Below are 20,217 nucleotides of genomic sequence, written 5' to 3' on the forward strand. Positions count from 1 at the left end.
CTGCACCACGTAACTGGAGTGCCAATAGGCACGGGAGCAATGATGCCTCGCTGCACATCTCGATCTAAGCTCTCTTTGACCATAGCCTTCCAGTGGTGGGGAATTGGGATTGGTGTGTGTCGAGCGTAGGGGGTGGCGTCGGGTTTTAGGTGGATGTGTGCGGGTGGGCCGGATAACGACGGGAACGGTGGTGAATTGTTGAAGACACTATCCGCAAACTGCTTCCTGATGTATGCTTCAAGCTTGGGAACATTTTCGGGTGTAGCTGGGTATGGGAGTTGGGAGGGTGGTTTAGGGGGTAGTGGACGTGAACCTTCTATAGTAGAGGTGGTGGATCCTGATGATATAGAATTAGCCATCGGTCGGGGGTACTGTGGGGGTAGGATTTTTGTGTCAATACATCTCTGCTTACTAAAATAGAGGCGGTCAACTTTGTCGCAGATGAACAAAGGCTGAGTAGTAACATGCCCGTCAACTGCAAACTTCACAGGGATCCAACCAGTGCATGTAAGAATGGAGCCACCAACAGTTTGGACACGTTTATTACAAGGACGAAGGTGGTGGTAGGTTAGGCGCAATTGGGTAAGCTGCTTAAGTCCGGCTAAGCAGATATTAGCGCCACTATCTGGGAATATAAGGAGGGAAACAGTTGTGGCATCTTTGATGTCAGGGGTAAGGTGTGCTTGGATCTCCTGAATTGCATTTGCAGAAGTAAAGGTATCATCATCAGCTTGGTAGTGTACATGTGCAATGAGTCCACTGGCAGTGCTAGGCTGTCTACATACTGCAGACATATGATTTGGACGCTTGCAGAGGTTGCAGGTTTTTCCCCATGCAGGGCAATGTGAATGACGGGGAGGCATACCCGGTATGCCATGTTCTTTGCTGCCACAACCATTCTGATGGAGGAACGCGAGTGATTTTTTTGTATACAGTCCAGTCGATACGGAATTTCCGGAACTGGGGATGTGTCATATTCGGGATGACGGAGGGAAGCTTGATGGCAGCCGGTGGTGGTTTGAATGGTGCAGATGTAGATGCTGTACTCTCAACTTGCGGTTCCTGTGTCGCTGGAGATGAGAGTGTAGTTTTGATATGGCCAAGAATTGATAGAATGTCGCCAAGGACAGTAATGTTAATTGCGGTTAGATTGTCAGCCGTGAGCTGGGACAATGTTGCTTCGGTTAATCGATTTTCTACCAGTATTTTTGCGTAATCAGCCGCAATCTCTTCCGGTATACTAGCATCCGTGAGAAACCTTGTCCATTCAAGTTCGCTTCGTAGTCGCAGCGCCATATTTAAGACTGATATTTTATTTTAAGAAAGAACAGTGTTTCAATTCCAAACCATGCAGTCGGGCATTACGCGTAAGCGCGCCCTACACTTCATGTAACCTGAATATAAATGTTCAACATTAAACTATTGTAAAGTATTGTTCACCAGTCTTATCTCCTAAGAGTTGTGGTGCACAGCTTTGGCTAATTTTCCGATGCGCGATTCGATTTCGCTTGCATGATACGGCAATTCCTTCAAGAGGAACAAATAAACCGTTGTTTTCATGCTCTTCGATTAAGTTTAGATTGAATTGGAGTAAGAATATATTTAATACATGTAGATTCTGGTCCTATTTTAATAATATTGCTGCTATTTCGCCGTTTAACAAGATGATGTGGTCGTGTATGGGCGCGTTGACACGTCGTAGTTTGCACAGGATTGAAGACATAATATATAAGCGCGAATTCCAAAGGCTAAGTGTAAGACAAAGCGAATGTATCATGCGGTTTGTTTGCATTTTCGAACAATTGAACTTCTATACTTTTTAAAGTACGATGTGCTGCTGAATTTCGCCATCGAACATTTAGCTTCGTAAGACATCTAAATGCGAATATGAACTGTATTGTTTATGTTCAGAAGCTCTATATTAAAGACTGGCACGTGCGCCGGAGTTAACGCCAGAACAGGCGTCTTGTTTAAATGTTAGTTCTCTTAATTTTCTGTTTCTGAAGAATGAACGGTACACAATTTTATTTCTTGATCTTAAAGAATTTTCAAGGCTTGAAGTCTGTTCATGGAAACATTGCAACAAGCCAAAAATTAAGATAAAAGAGTGAAAACGGTGCATGATGTGCATGTCTTAAGAAAGGATGGCGGAAGAGTGTTATTGAAGAATCGTGAATACAAAGCATTTCTTTATCATAAAATGAATGTTTGAATACTTGAATTTGTTTGCCATTGTTAGAAAAAGCACAGTTTACATTCTAAGTGCCTGGTGTTTAGCACGCTGCAAATATGCGCGCTGCGCAGGTTAGACCACCTGCAGGATCGAATTAACGAAGCTCCGGAATTGCATGGCAATTACTGGGACTCGGTTCGGATGAGCGGAACCTAAACGGTGAACTATAGATAAAAACTGAACTGTCGTTGCGAACGGTTTCTAATGAAAATACCAAATTCGGACCGCCGGTCCAGAAATTCAGGTTACCTTTGGAGGGTTTTTCTCCGGGCACTGGTTTCCCTTCTTTTCGTTTGGCTTTAAAAAACAGTGTCCATGTTTGGGGCCAAACTAAAACGTGTTCGTTGATAGTGATAAAAACGAGAGTGTGGCTTCTGGGTTCGATTCCTAGAACACTGTCAGGAAAAAAAATTGAAATATGGTTATGGAATCATTGCGTAATGAACTATTTCTCTTCGAAAATTTCTGGTAATGAGATTTAGCATATATGCTAAATATGTATTTATATGCTTAGCATATATTTTATATAGGGTTTAACTCGTGATTCTCCGCCAATTACATTTGTCTACCTAAATATGCCTTCTATTAAAAGTAGATACTTTTTTACCTTTCCCAGTAATTCCTCTAAGAGTAAGCCATTTTTGTCATGACTCTGTCTTTAGTATAAGAATGAGATATATACAGCATATAGAGATTAAGTTCTCTCCATTCTTGATGAAACCAGATGCAGGGTTTTATAATAAGGTGATTGGCTTTTCTATAGACTGGGTTTTCTACCATTCTAAAGCAGTGGAACGTCTCGAAAGAATTGTTTCTTCTCTGAACACTGCGCTGATGAAAAGTTTAGTGAATATTTTGCAGTTATGCTTGTATTATAAGAGTGAAGGGAAAAGGGACAAAGAGTTTTTTAAAAACTATTAAAAGTATATTTTCAATTTTAATGTAGCGACCAGAGTTTTGTGTTTCAGCAGGAAAACTAAATAGATAGAAATAGATAAAAATGATATAAAAGTAGATAAATTAAAAGATGTTGTTTATTTCCCTACACTTTATATGTTTTTTATGAAAAATCATCATTTTTCACTATTCGTATTTTGAATCAGTTTATAATCCTTGTGAGCTGAACATTCATCATCTTGTTTTTATATTTGTGTGAGCAGAAGAGCATCACATGTTAATGACAGTTTTTTGTCACTCACGTCTTCACTAGAACTTCAATTTAATTGGCTGTGATGAGGCGAAGAGTGTTTGGCATTAATATATTTTTTTGCCTTGCTCTATTCTCTGAGCCATTGCATCGCACAATTTGATTTCGTGTGATTAATTTGACTTTAGTACTGCGTTATTAATGATAGAATTGCATAAGTCAGAAGTGAATTGGATCCGACAAAATTGGATCCTAATAATATAAGCCACTGCGCACATTTGATTCACTGCTTTAAAGAAGACTTATATAATACAGTTATAATGAGAATAAAGCAAACAAAGCTGTATTTTCAAAATGTGTATACATTCTCCTAGAGCATTCAGATTTTCAAGCGCCGCTTTGGCATTATTTTTCTGCAACATAAAATATCCTCAACTATATTTTCAATTACATCTAGCGCGAATTGTTTCCCGTTTATGCCCGACTCGTACGGGAAAAATCGTCGGTATAACAGTCGTCCGAGGGCCGCAATGGTAGGGGACAAGGGGGGGGGGGTATTGGCACGAAATCAGGAAAGTGTTTTTCACCAATTACGGATTTCATTTTCACGTTTTTTAAAAACCCGAAGGAGACATTACGAATCTACAAATATATGATGATAGTGAACGAAGGTCTACGATATAATACGACTAGTTAAATGAAGTGGAAACAAATGTTTTGATTTTTTACCTTCAATTTTAATTGGATCCAGTATTTCTCGACCTAATCACAGGTCACGAAAATACCCTTGCAGCCGAAGACACTTCTTTGTAACAGAATTTAAACTTCAAAACAAATCAATATTGATGGCAGCCAAGATTTCCTCCAACTTGCATTGCGTTTGTGCAGAACTCGCGCTATTCCGTCACCTAATGTATATTGGATGATTTTGGGATAAGTGACAAAGCTAACGTGATTATAACATTCGCAGAGGCAATGGTTTATAATTAACCATTGGCATAATTAACCATTTTTGGCTTTATGACCAAAACCTCTTTTGACCATCAGAGGCCAGTTGTTCAAAAGCTGGCTACCCCTCACCTTAAATGGCTTAAGATTAATTTTATCCCCGTGTTAATTTATTGCGTTGTTCAAAACGGGGTTCGCGGTAACCCAGGAATAAATCATGGGCTAAATTTAACCCACCTCGCCAGGCTTTTTCAAAGTTATTGTCAAGAATCTATTCCAGACCTATATATATACACGTTACATTACATATTTCACTATTATCTCGCATGCATATGGAAAAGATATGGAAAAACATTTTCCTCATTAACAAACACATCAAAATTTCGTCATTGCAAACAGAACGATATTTATTAATAGACTTGCTTAAAAGAACAAATATTTATGCTAAAACAAGGCAAACTACCGCATAGAAAATCGCCAACAAAGCAATGCATAGAATTAAGGCAATGAGGATAAGACCATACAGGAGAGATTATTTTTTAAACACTCAAATTATATAAGTTCCCATTTCCTTCGTAGCTATTCTGTCTTATATGCATGTGGCAAACAAAGATATAGCTGTCATGAATGTTATCTGATTCTGATTAACTCTACTTAAGATACAATTTTATACAGTTGGTTAATTTTTCAACTTTGACTTCGGATTAGGCTAGGCGTAGGAGAAGAATCTCCTCTATGTAAATATACGTCACATATCACACTTATTACAATAATATTATTATAAAAACCAACAAGCTGCGTTTTAGTGCACTACACTTTTTTTTAAGTAAATCTTATTTCTTTTTAGTTCTTTATTGTTCAACGACTTTATTTCTTCTTTCCAAATTCACGTGGTCGTATCTTCATCGATGTTGATTTCAGAGAATAATTATTGCCTTTCCAATGAAACCAGTGGACTCCATCGCCGTGCGATGTGTGTGCGCCATAATGATACAATCCATTCAAATTGGAATATTTACAACTATTAAACCACCAGCCTCCTTTGTATTTCACTGCACAGTTATAACTCCAAATATCATTGTCAGAATCATTGGTGGTGAAAGCCATACCGTTATGATATGATAACGAGTCTTCTGCTGTACCTTAATGTAAAAGTATATGACGTCTTAAAAATTAACAAGACGCCTGTTCTGGCGTTAACTCCGGTGCACGTGCCAGTCTTAAATATCAGTCTAGGACCTGTAAAAGAGTTTGTATGCATTTCATTTAGGACAGATTATCTCAACTGTTTTAGGGTAAAATGACCATGGTGGTCAACATGGCTTATGTGCCAAAATGTGAATCCGGGACGAAAGTCCTGAAAATGACCACAACCAGAAACGGCATAGTTGACATAGCTCTAAATCCTGAATTACAAAAGCTACAGTCTTTCTGAATTGTTTATATGGTTCCAAATGCTTGCTTTTAGAGGTGGTCACTGCTGGGTGAAATTAGCCTAAGTTTCATATTTTACAAGAAAATGAATGTTTACTATTCCAGGTCAGCTGCTAATTATGCATAAAATTACAGTTTCACATGGCAAAGTCTAATTTTCCCTATTTTCTAAAAATTTTTGCCATGTGATGAAAAAACATGCTTATTTTATTATATTTATTATAAATTTCCTAGGAAATAACAATGTTTTGTTTCGATACGACATATTTCATTTCACTTACCCCCCGCCATAACACGATTTCAGCCATATTTTGCAAATTTTTGATCGCCGTTTTTCGCCGTCCGTCGCAAGCACCATCCAAATACTGTACTTTAGCACGATTCTAGTGGACTAAAGAATTATTCAACCAATTTTCGATGGGTTTTAAAGTAGTGCCATGTAATATTTTTTCATTTTTGTTTCCCTTGACATTTCATCAATTATGTCGCCATTGCCATGTCTCGTCGCCTTTCTGCACGGTAAATGCCAGTTCTTGACCCCCAGCTGTATTTTTTTCACAGCATCGATAAATATTTGACAGTACAATAGCAGCTATCCAAAATTTAAAAGCATTTGTCCCACTTGAAAGTAAAAAACCACCCCTCGTTTATCGAGAATGAAATTCAAGTTTGAAAGATTCAAAATAATTTGAAAGTCTCGCGCAAACTCCGCGACAAATGCTCGTGGACAACATTGCAGGGGGGGGATTACTCTCACGAATACATTTCTGGTTTATTTTTTTAGCTTTGTGAAAGCAAGAACCTGAAATTTAAACGCGGAGACTTGTTAATTTTTTTATGAGAAATATTAACAGCAAAAACGGACAAATTTTACTCGGGTTGTTGACTGATTGTGGTTGTGAACAAATGTATGCTTGAATTTTCGTCACCCCGGAATGTTGTCCACGAGGGCTCGTCGCGGAGTTTGCGCGAGACTTTCAAATTATTTTGAATCTTTCAAACTTGAATTTCATTCCCGATAAACGAGGGGTGGTTTTTTACTTCCAAGTGGGACAAATGCTTTTGAATTTTGGATAGCTGCTATTGTACTGTCAAATATTTATCGATGCTGTGAAAAAAATACAGCTGGGGGTCAAGAACTGGCATTTATCGTGCAGAAAGGCGACGAGACATGGCAATGGCGACATAATTGATGAAATGTCAAGGGAAACAAAAATGAAAAAATATTACATGGCACTACTTTAAAACCCATCGAAAATTGGTTGAATAATTCTTTAGTCCACTAGAATCGTGCTAAAGTACAGTATTTGGATGGTGCTTGCGACGGACGGCGAAAAACGGCGATCAAAAATTTGCAAAATATGGCTGAAATCGTGTTATGGCGGGGGGTAAGTGAAAAGAAATATGTCGTATCGCAACAAAGCATTGTTATTTCCTAGGAAATTTATAATAAATCTATTAAAATAAGCATGTTTTTTCATCATATAACAAAAATTTTTTGAAAATTGGGAAAATTAGACTTTGCCAGGTGAAACTGTAATTTTATGCATAATTAGCTGTTGACCTGGAATAGTAAACATTCATTTTCTTGTAAAATATGAAACTTAAGCTAATTTCACTCTCCAGTGACCACCCCTAAAAGCAACCATTCTGAACCATATAAACAATTCAGAAAGACTGTAGCTTTGATAATTTAGGATTTAAAGCTAAGTCGACTATGCCGTTTCTAGGTGTGGTCACTTTCAGGACTTTCGTCCCGGATTCACATTTTGGCACATATGCCATGTTGACCGCCATGGTTATTTTACCCTAAAACAGTGGAGATAATCTGTCCTAAATGAAATGCATACAAACTCCTTTACAGGTCCTAGACTATATAGAGCTTCTGAACATAAACAATACAGTTCATATTCGCATTTAGATGCCTTGCAAACCTAAATCGCGGTCGCGAAATTTCAGAAGCTCATCGTACTTTAAAAAGTATAGAAGTTCAATTGTTCAAAAATGTAAATAAACCGCATGCTATACATTCGCTTTGTTTTGCGAATTCGCGCTTATATAGTTATATTAAATCTTCAATTCTGTGCAAACTACGACGTGTCAACGCGCCCATACACGACCACATCATCTTGTTAAACGGCGAAATAGCAGCGATATTGTTAAAATAAGACCAGAATCTAACTGTATTAAATATATTCTTACCCCAATTCAATCTAAACTTAATCGAACAGCATGAAAAGAACGGTTTATTTCATATTTGTTTCTCTTGGAGGAACTGCCGTATCATGCGAGCGAAATCGAATCGTGCATCGGAATTCGGAAAATTAGCCAAGTTTGTGCCTCACAACTTTTGGGAAATAAGACTGGGACGTAGATAAAACAAAACAAAACAGGGGCGAATTTTCAATTCCGATGCTGGCGCCGGAGTATTAATGTAATAGAACGAATAGGAGTGCAATTAATGTCAAAATCGTACGAGTGTTTACAACGCGCGTGATTTGTCAAGCACGAGAATGATGGAAATAGCATCGTATACTTAATTCGTTAAAATAAAATCAAAATCACTCTAGCTATATACAACTAGCCAATCACCATTCAGGATGAAAAATTTGAATTTAAATTATGTTAAAATATACGAAATACACATGCAAATCCCCTGGCCAGAAGCAATAAACATACATCTCCAAAAGTGAAATTCTACTTGTTTTTGCTGAATGATCAAAATGGTATAAGTAAAATCGACTCTCGAGCTATCAAATTCAACTAAAATCATAATTGTGCTTCGTATAGTTTTAAATACTACAATTTTTAGTAAAATTTTTAACAGATTCACTTTAAAAATAAATGCTTTCCCAATCAAAATAATTTCAACGAAATTGATAAATCCACATATCCATTTGAATCAAAGTTTTTCTACCCGAAGGCATCTTTCACATTATATTTTTCGTATATTTTCAAAGCCAATCCAAATGAGAGATATTTTTGAAAAAGTTTTATGATTCAAAATATCAGTTATGTTGACGCGAACCAAAAATTTAATTTAGCCAATCGCACGTCTGCAAACGTTTGCTACTTACCAGCTTTAACTCGTCTTAAATTCACGCATGCGCATAGCTTACAAAAACGCCCAACATCCATGACATAATGGTGGAATTGCTTTCCAAATCAAAATCATTTTAACGGAATTGACGAATAAATTCAAAGAGGTGTCATACATTTGTTGATAAATCCACATAATATTATTAAACTTACAAATACTTGCATGCTTTAAAATACAAAAAATGGTTACCTGTAAATGGTTATCTGTTCAAAAACACTCAAAAATGCTTCATAATCGAAAATTTTTACCATCCATTTAAATGAAAGTTTTTCCGTCTATCCGACGGCATCCTTTACATTATATTTTAATCAATTTTACGTGTCAATTTTTCGTATTTTCTTAACACGATCCAAATGAAAAATACTATCTGAAAAAAAGTTTTATTTAAGAATTAAAGCACTCTGTGAGTGCATTATCGGGTTTTACATGCACCAGTTCACAAACAAGGAACGAGAAGTTCAATACTGCACGAGGCGAAGCCGAGTGCAGTATTGAACTTAGAGTTCCTTATTTGTGAACGAGTGCATGTAAAACCCGATAATACACAAACAAAGAGTGCTTTAATGCTTTTAATATTCATTTGGAGTAAACTCGTAAAGACTTTATATTATTTTAAAACTTAAATAAACAACACATGCTTACCTTTAAATACTAAAACACCCTTACCGGTTGCCCGCTTAGTATTTTTCGGTGTGGATTCATCTCTATAATTACATTTATTTCTTTTTAACTAAGTTCGGCAATTTTTTTGTTTATTCCCGCCATTTTGATCGTGCAATAAATCCTATAACGGCACTGCCGTGGCGTTGTTGCTATATAAAATTCTCTCACGTGGTACAAATCGACCAATCAGAACGTAAGTTTACAAAAAATGAACATTAAAATTCAAATGATCAGTTATGCTGACGTGAATCCAAATTTTAGTTTAGTTAATCGCACGTTTTTAAACGTTTGCTAGTTACCAGTTTTAACTCGTCTTAAACTCGCGCATGCGCTTTACTTACAAAAACGCCCAACGTCCATGACCTAATAGCGGACAACTTTCATTTCACAATTGCATTCCCGGGCGTAATTAAAATCTCCGAGCAGACCCTCGCCCGGTGCTTCGCACCGGCTCCGGGATGATACAACTAGAAATACATGCATGCAAAATCCCCTCGCCTGAGCAATAAACATATCTATCACTGAAATTCTATAATACTCGTTTCTGCTGAATGATCGAAGTCGATCGTATAAGTAAAATACTTACAAAATACTTGCATTCTTTAAAATACAAAATTTACGCATTTACCTGATCAAAAACACTCCAAAAATGCTTTAAAATCGTAGATTTTTCACCATCTATTTGAATCAAAGCTTTTCTATCCGAAAGCATCTTTTACTTTATAGTTTAATCAATTTTACGAGTGAATTTTTTGTATATTTTCAAAACTATCCAAATTAAAAGTATTTTAAAAACGTTTTATAGTTCAAAATATCAGTTACGCTGACGCGAACCAAAATTTTAATTTAGCCAATCGCACGCTTGCAAACGTTTGCTAATTACCAGTTTTAACTCGTCTTAACTCATGCATGCGCATAACTTACAAAAACGCCCAACGTCCATGACATAATAGCGGACACCCTTCATTTCGCATTTGCATTCCCGAGCGTAATTAAAATCTCCGGGCGGAATTAGTACCCTCGCCCGGTGCTTCGCACCGGCTCGGGGATTAATTTTATTGAACTTCAATATAATTGTCAAATTTTATGCTGAAATTTTTATTTTGATATTGTTTTGTTTTGTTTTGTAATTTTAAAAGTTTTGCAAATCTTCAAAATAGAGGTATTTCAAATTTCTGGGGTTCATCGGAGATATACCAACGTTGCCTAATTTTAATATATATATATATATATATATATATATATATATATATATATATATTAATATATATATATATATATATATATATATATTTATATATATAATGTACGACTCAGTTTAATATAAAATGCTTACCATTATAACCTTCAATATTCAACTTGTACTTCTCATTTTCGCTGCTGACATTAAACGAATCATAATGAGCGTATCTGGTGTTCCCAGATGTATCTTCCATGTCGATACGAAGTTCATTTTGTGAAATATTTGTCATCCTGTGTATTTTATCAAGTCCAAGCCAATATTCTCCGCTCAAGTTACCAAAACCTTGTTTGTAATCTTTCAATCCTCGGTTGAAGTCAACACTTCCATCAAAACGTCGTTGAAATACACTCCATCCTCCACCCGATGTTGTCATATCACAAAACACTTTGAAACTTCCCTTTCCATCAGGATTGATTTCATAAATTCCACTTTGAGTATTTCCTTTTTCATACAAATCAGCGCAGTGGAGATCTGAAAAATATCATGGTTTTATATTACAACTTAGTGGTCCAATAAAAGCAATTATAATTTATTAAGGGTTAATAACCCTTAGCAGTTTTTCCCGTGGGAATTAATTCTTTTCTGGGATTCAGCTATCAGATTAATTTGTGTCACAACGGCAAAAAATAAATATCTATAAGAGCATAAGAAAATGAGTTAACAGCAGGCAGGTTCCCCCACGCCCCAAAATTTTCCAATAGTTACAATTGCCCTTTATGTGCGAAAAGAGTCCTTTTCTGTGTTCACTTTTCTGTTTGTAGATATAAAAGCTTATGTCACAGCGCCTTTTCATTAACTATAAAAAGTTCTTCAAAAAAATTGAGATGCTTCCTGCACTCCCGGGAGATAATATATATTGATTTTGTGGCACTTTACAGGATGAAGGATAATTTTTGGAAAAAGGATTTAGGACTTTTAATTTTGATAGGAAACTACAACTTAAATTCAGACATGGAACTGTTAATAAAAATGTATCAAATATCGATCCTCCGCCAGAAATCAAACCTACCCTTTGTGATCCTAGTGACATCCTAAATTTGAGTTTGTATAATTTCCACTCAAAATTAGGACCAAAAAGAATTGTCCTTCATTGAGTAATGTGGCACAAAGTCTTAATTCAGTGATTTATTCTCACTATTCCCAGGAATTTCGATGCTAAATCCACACCAACTACGCTCGCTCTTGACAATTATCTCTCCAGCTTCGTGGCAAGAGCATTGCATCGGCGATGCAAAAGCGTAACTTCGATTCCTGCCGGAAGATCAATATTTGACACATTCTTAACACACAGATTTGCAGATGCTTGCTTTAATTATTCTAAATTAGCCGTGATTACTGTTTTTAAAAATTTTGAAAGCAACGCTCCTTTAGGCTCAGTTAGGCGGGGAAACGGCTGTACTACCTGATCTATGTGCGATGCGCGTTCCCCCCCCAAACATTTCTGTTGAACATTATTTTTATTATTTTTAACTTTTTTTTAAAAAAACATGATAAGACGGGACGATACATGCAGGTATTAAGCGTTTTAACTGGATAATTTTGAGTTATTATACAGTTAAAGTAACATAATTTCAGTAGAGGAATTTAATAGTATAAACTTTTTGTATAAACTATAATAATTTGGCGGGTATAAACAGGATAAATTATATTATATATATATGTATTTTATATTATATATATTTATAATTATATATATATATATTATATAATATATATATATATATATGTATATATATAATATATGTATATATATATATATATATATATATATATATATATATATATAATTTCCGCTTCTTAACTTATTAGAAGATAGGAATATAGGTATAATAAAAAGCAGACAACTTCTCATTGAACCAGTTAGGAACAGTAATGAGGACGCGCTTTTAATTAGGGAGGCCTATTGGGCCGCTCAGCTTTGCACTTTGATACCTAATGGACTTAAAAAAAGGTGTGAATACCGCTCTGAACGGCGGATTAGATATAATAAGTAATTTTGCATGTTTGTTATTGTCCCCGAGCGGGCGCGGAGCGCCTGCGAGGGTACTAATTCCGCTCGGAGATTAGGACTTACACCCGGAGCCCGGTAGAACATAGCCGAATCCAAAGTTGTCCAAATTCTTTGTCATGGACGGTCGACGTTGGGTGGTTTTGTAAGTTATGCGCATGCGCGAGTAGCGTCTTGTAATCAACGAACGTTCTGATTGGCTATTAAAGACAGAAAGTTTGTATTTCAATGAGAACGTCAGCAATTTAAATTAACTGTCATTTCGTAAACATTTTTGTAATTTGTAAAAGCGTTTCATAAACTTTGTGCAAAGAAAGTAAAACGAGAAGAAACAAGATATATGAAGCATGACAGTTAGCAAAGATGAACGTGGATTTTTTATTATTATTATTCATAATCTGCAAACTTATAAATGTTTTCAAAGACAAAGGGTACGTGTTTACTTTGTTTATTTCGTATTTGTTTCGCGATAAGAAAGCCGTATTTGTATACTTTTCAGCTTTGTATGCCGTTTATTTGTAAAATTTTCAGCTTTTTATGCAAACGCATAAACCTGTGAAAGGCTATTACACCTTTGCTTTAACTTCAAAAAGTGTTTTTGAAAGTGTAATTTGAATTTTGGTATAAAAAATACACACTATATTTATAAAGTATAAAACTTTTAGCCGCCGGCGTCGACTGCAATTACAGAATAAAATAACATATGAAGTTTTTTCTTTGTCTGTGAAGACAAACCGTCACTTAATTGCTGGCATGGTATAATGCAGCAAAATTGAATGGGAAATGTTTACACTAGCTTTATGATTATTTTTAGCTATAATATACTCGGTACTAGAAATACATGCATGCAGCAACCCCTCGCTATTTTGAACCAAGTACACAAATTCTTGAGTTATATACATATATATATATATATATATATATATATATATATATATATTTATCACATACTTGTGCCTTTATCAGGGCGATAACAGGGTGACATAAAAACGATATCGTCACTGATATCGCTTTTTGTCACTGATATCGCTTTTTGTCACTGATATCGCTTTTTGTCCCGCTGCATTTGCCGCTGTCAAAACAAAGATGGCTGACTCGAGCAATTCGAGGTTTGTTTCAGTCAATGTCGATTGCTTTATAGATCAAAAAGAAGTATGTGATAAACAGGTTATCACAATCGAGACGAGGTGATATCAGTTTTATCGCTTTCAGGACGATATCATAAATGTCCCTCGTTCGCTGCGCTCACTCGTGACATTTATGATATCGTCCCTCAAGCGATAAAACTGATATCACCTCGCCCCTCATGTGATAACCTATACATATATATATATATATATATATATATACACCCATTTGCAAAAACGTTGGCCGCAGATAGATAGATAGATAGATACTCGAAGTCTAATTAGAATTGCATATGAATACATTTGCATGGGATTTCAATCATATTACATAACATATGCAATTCTAATTAGATTTCGGGTATCTATCTATATATCTATCTGCGGCCAACGTTTTTGCAAACGGGTGTATATATATATATATATATATATATATATATATATATATATATATATATATAGTATATTTATAATATTATTCTCATTAACATAGCTAAACTTATGTTATGTTCATGTTCTTTTGAGTTTTGTTCATATTCACAACAGTAGAATATTTCTCATTCCATAATACTTAAAAAAATTAAATATTAAATTTCTTGTAGTTTTTGTTACGGATATGAAATCACTAGAAATTATATAATTATGTTATTTTTGCGATAATTCTAAATACCTGATTTCCTGGTAGCCTTTTCTTTTTCAACCTCACTCTTTGCCTATACAAAATTAAACAATACTAAAATTTAAAAATATATGATTTATTCAATATAATATATTATTTCATTAAAAATTAATTACACTTTCACCCCAGTATACTGTTCAAATTACGTACGTCTAAATATTTCTAATTTCTATAAATCTTCAAAGACCATTTTTGCCGGCATAGAGACAAAAGAAACATTAGATACCGTACTATATTTCTTAAGAGAAAAAGAAGTTGTATTTTTATAACGTATACAAAGTGATCTCAAGATCGCAGATATGGAGAAAATATTTTCTTACATGCAGTCGAATAATAACTAAGTTTTTCTCGGGTAAATATAACTGGGTAAATATAACTCACACTGGTGGTGTCCTTGCAGCTTTGGAAGTCAAGCTGTCCCTAAACATATTTTTTGCTGCCCTTTTTTTAACCGATTTCCAATCTCTGGATGCTTCCTACACCCCTGGGTTTATATACGTCCCTTAGTATATTCCTGTAATTTATATTCTGTTAATCAACGGTAAAAAGAAACTCTCAATTAATATTTGAAATTTGATTGTATTTTGCAGCATCGCTAAGCGATAAAGTAAGTGACTTTGTCATGTTTTATGGAATTACGTAATTATTTATTGCAGGATGACGGAATCCAAATTATTCCTAGAATTTATCAATCTTACCGCTTCATCATCTTGCATCAACATCCAATCTCCTGTTTTCATTTCTTCTTTCTTTCTAATAACGCTAGTCAGTTGGCAATTCTCAACATTTTTTGTTGTTCTGTAGTTGAATCCAACACATTTGAGTTTGTCTTTGCAGTGATTGTGACACTCGAACATGACAAACGAAGACGTAATATTGTGTCTTGATATTATTTCATCCGCAGGCAATGATGGACCTCCTAAGTATTTTAACAAAATTCGAAAAACACTGATTTTCGAATAAAAAATGTCCAAGCTTTGGATAACAGATTGTTTTCATCATATATGAAGTATTAAACGATATTTCACGACAATATGTTTTACTAAAAAACATGGAAAGACGACTCACCTTTTATGATTGCGTCGTATCTCTTCTGGGAACATTGGTTTGCAGAAATGTTTCCAATATCAAGCAACAGCAAGCTCAAGATTGCCGCAACAAACATCGTATAAATTGTCTTTTTTTGACTCGATAATATACGAATACAAGAGGGTCTTGAGGCTGTGTTTCATAAAAATTTAACAATTCATTAAGTTACTATAGCGACGTAATCGAATTACAATCATAAATAGAGAAGCGGACGCCTTTAATTTTAACTTTATAGTGTTAGACAGCGAAGAGTTTGAAGTATGTATGAAGGTTTTGAGTTAATTAGAACAGAGCAAAGAAGTAATTTAATAAAACTAAATAGTTATATAAATTATTTTACTGTTTTCAACACTGAATTTAAATGGTATTGTACATGCTGCATGTTCCAGTCCAAGGGATGTAAACAAGTAGCTAATTTTCAAAATCAACTCCAGCATTTTTTCTATTAGTATGTATGCATTTGTTCACCCGTTTGGTAACAAACAAATTATTTAAGTGCAAGCTGCGTATTAAATAATTATTAGCGTCTCTTATTTGGCAGTTTATGGACTACCAATTCATCAAACCCGTACCCAGGGCCTGTCTTTTATCGTATATGTATTGTGACCACATCTATTCACGTTAAGAATCGGTCACTCGATGATTGTGTACGTGGTACGACAGTTTCAGGATTCCGCATAGTTTGGAATTTGAAACTGAAAAGAAGCGGAAGAAAAGTGTGTGTGAAATGGTCAATCTTGAAACGAGCCATCTCAAGATCTCCTGGAGCTCTACGATGTGGTTTATTCCTTGTGGAAAAACTGTGCATAATACGTGCAGATGAAAACAAATGTTTAAACAAGCGCTCTGAACTGTTTTCAAATGCTGCCATAAGAACAAGTTTAATTTAATGCCGGAAATTTTAGGCGCGCGCACAAGCATAAGCCCAGAATAGACATTATACCAGACGCCTTACTCATTGCATTTGAAATTTTTTGAGAGTGTGACGCCATCTAACGCAAGCCAAATACGCAAACACACGAAAGCATAATGGCACTTTGTATCCAATTTGTGTCTTGCTCACGTTGATGCATGACGTAATCAAAATATTGTAATGAATTTTTACTGAGTCGTCTGATGATCGCTTTTTTTTATAGCTTAGCGTGAAACACCGTGTAGCGAGGCTTTATTTTCAAATTAAAGAATTAGTTAAATATTAAATAAATATATATAAAACATATAATATATATATAAACCGCTACAAAGTCACCAACGAAGTGATGAATTGAGTGACCGTCTTCTGCAAGAAGCAAGAATCGAGGCAATGCGGATAAGACCATGCAGGAGAGCCAGAGATTTTTGTCTGGCGTGGAGAATACTTAAACATATTAAAATAGCAGATGCTTTTCAAATATCACTTTAGCTAAGATGGAGATTAATTGTGCCACATGATTGACATAAACTGACATTCCACATTCGTTCTCGTGAGCATGTAGTTTGCAAAATTTAATTGACCCAGCTTGTTTATTTTTCTCTAATTCCTTGCGCTAGGAAACTTAGTGCTCTTATTTCACACATTAAATTTCTAAACTGCCTAAAATAATCTAAAGCTAAGTAAAATATTGAATACTTCGTCTATATAAAATAGCCTGCATTTCGCGTGAGTCTTAATTGAACGGTAATCGCTGGTAACAATCTTAAGCAGCCAACGAATTTCATTTCAGTCACAGAATTGCTCTTTTCTAAGTTCTAGTCTTGTCTACGTTCCTTGTTAATGCAGGGAAACTTAAGTTTCTTTTATAAAAGGGCATCTATAACCTACAAACTCCTAAAATAATCCAACATTTGAACGCATTTCACGAAACAAAGTAATTAACTTTAATGTTAAAATGACTTACCACAACTCTGATCAAGATATATTGGAAATTATTTCAGGACTTTATTTGAACAGTTGGTTTGCGTAGAAACTGCATGGACGAACAGTAGTAAAATACTAATTTGCGTAGCACTCAACAGCAAATGAATTATTTAAATGCAAGTTGCAAATTAAATATTAACGTCTCTTATTTGCCAATTTATGGACAGTCGTAGCTCCAAACGGTAAAGTAAATTAAAAACGCTCCATTATTGTGATGATATTTATTTGCGTAAGAAATGTCACTCGATGATTGTGCACGTGGTACGACTGTTTCCGCATAGCGTGAAGACGAGTTTGAAGTATCTTAATCTTGCATTTTTGCGATACTAACTGAATTAAAACAGCTTAAAAAGAAATTAAATAAAACCAGATAGTTGCATTAGTTATTTTATTGTTTTTAACTCCGACCTTTACTGTCACTGTGCATGCTGCATGTTAAGTAGTGCTTGTCGTTTTATTTTAACTTCGACTTGAGAATTCACTGGCGCAAATAACTTTCTTCACTGGGCATCTCTGTCCTTTAACGTAAACGTGAAAGTCTGCATACTTGAATATTATAACTGCGTCTGGAGCAGCTATGCATAACGGTTAATTAGTTATTGAGATGGTTATTTTCATAATTACAACTGCGTGAAAACTGTAAGGTTGCCATGCTTTTTCAATAGGATGTATTAATTTTTAGCCTTTGACAGTAACATAACATTATGTAATGCAATTTTCGTAGATATTGACAGGCAAGCACACATGCAAACCTTTCCTGAAGCTCGATACATGTTCTCTGAGCATCTAAACACAGTGAATCATGCATGCGCAATTTTATTTCGGTGATTTTGGTTACAAGTAATAGTTCTCATCGCTCGTTTTTTTTTTATCAAAGAACGACATTATTTTATTAACATGCGCATATGTTTAAAACAACGCATATTTATGAGAGAGAGAGAGAGAGAGATTTTTGTCTGGCGTGGAGAATATTTAAACATATTGAAATAGCAGATGCTTTTTAAATATCAGTTTAGCCAAGATGGAGATTAATTGTGCCACATGATTGAGATAAACTGACATTCATTCTCGTGAGCATGTTGTTTGCAACCTTTAATTGACCCAGTTTGTTTATTTTTCTCTAATGGCGCTAGCCAACTGGCCACTCTTATGCTAAGGAAAATATTCAATGCGTCATCTATAAAATAGCCTGAATAGCCGCATTTTACGAAACAAAGTCATTAAAAAAAATTTTAATGTTAAAATGACTTACCACAACTCTGATTAAGATATATTGAAAATTATTTCACGACTTTATTTGAACAGTTGGTTTGCGTAGAAACTGCATGGACGAACAGTAATAAAATACTAATTTGCATGTTAGTAGCACTCAACAGCAATAAATTATTTAAGTGCAAGCTAAATATTAAATATTAACGTCTCTTATTTGGCAGTTTATGCGTGTTCTTCAAACCTCGTACCCAGGACCTGTCTCCCATTGTATGCACAAGTATTGTGCAATCCCCGAACCCGCGATTCCTCGGGCAAGGAAACAAAAGTTAATAGTGAGCTTTAAGCAAGTGACGTTTTTGACAACACAAACGGCATGAGCAACGTGAAAAGACTGGGTCAAGGATTGTGATTAGTTAAAAACAAAAACGTTACTTCCGGTAAACGTACGTGTTGTCAAAGACGTCACTTGCATAAGCTCACTAATGGTAAACGGTAATGGACCGCCTATTTAATGTTGTCTTATATTAGCAATTGTTATTACTAAAGTAAATGTTTGCAATTTACAACAAGAACCGTTATAAAGGAAACAAGAATAATTCAAATTGGCGGATTGATGCTTATTATGGTCACAAACATGTACATTCAGACTCGAGTTTGCTCGATATTATTGACAGCGAATGACATTGCAACGTTTGTATGAATATTTCAAAGTCCTGACAGCATAATTAACTTCCCGTAGCTTATTTCAAGCAACTGAATATTTGACTATAGCAACGTCGAACAAAATCAGCTAACCGCGTCGATGATCGTCAACTAACCTCAATACAGAAAGTGGGGACAAAAAGGCCCCACTAGAGCCAAAATAGAACATTTTGTTCTAGGCCCTCTCAAACTGCTTTTCAAAGTGCTTCAGTTTGATTGTCTTGTTCACGAGATTCTTTTAAAAAAACATTATGTCATTATCACTTTGGTTTTTTTGGGATACATATAGGTAGGCATGAGGACGTGAACGTTCGTAAAAGGATGGGAAAATTAATGGCTAATAAATAGCGTGGAATGTCCCGATTAGAAATGGGAAACAAGTTCCATTAGCAAAGAGCACAGCAGTTGTGATGCTTGTTGAAAAAACTGCTCACAATTTTATTTTGGATTTCATATTATTCAACGCATCGCGCCATTTATTCGCCATTTTCACGTCCTTTTTGACGTTCGCGTCCTCCGTGCTAAATCTGCCAAATGGGATCAATGGCCCCAAGCGCCATTTATACGGGGGGGGGGGGGGGACATATGGCCTTAGAAAAACATGCACGTGGCCTCAGAAAATTTTGTTCGCAAAGATTGCGTTCAATGAGATAAAAATATTAATGATAAAAATGGATAACAGCGGTCTCGCTACACAATCAAGAATATATACAAACTTCATTACAATATACTCGCCAT

General features: G+C 35.3%; 1 protein-coding gene across 1 annotated transcript; it reads right to left on the minus strand.

Annotated features, from left to right (window-relative positions):
* Positions 1–10,838: 10,838 nt before the first annotated feature.
* On the minus strand, positions 10,839–15,744 carry LOC114533740 (ficolin-1-like). Its single transcript, XM_028555335.1, has 4 exons — positions 15,648–15,744; positions 15,278–15,498; positions 14,571–14,613; positions 10,839–11,239 (listed from the first exon to the last, which is right to left on the minus strand). Exons 1-4 carry the CDS (start codon positions 15,742–15,744, stop codon positions 10,839–10,841), a joined length of 762 nt encoding a protein of 253 aa, XP_028411136.1.
* Between the last annotated feature and the right edge of the window lie 4,473 nt (positions 15,745–20,217).

This window comes from Dendronephthya gigantea, unplaced genomic scaffold (genome assembly GCF_004324835.1).
Source record: "Dendronephthya gigantea isolate DGI-Jeju-01 unplaced genomic scaffold, DenGig_1.0 000094F, whole genome shotgun sequence".
NCBI lineage: Eukaryota > Metazoa > Cnidaria > Anthozoa > Malacalcyonacea > Nephtheidae > Dendronephthya > Dendronephthya gigantea.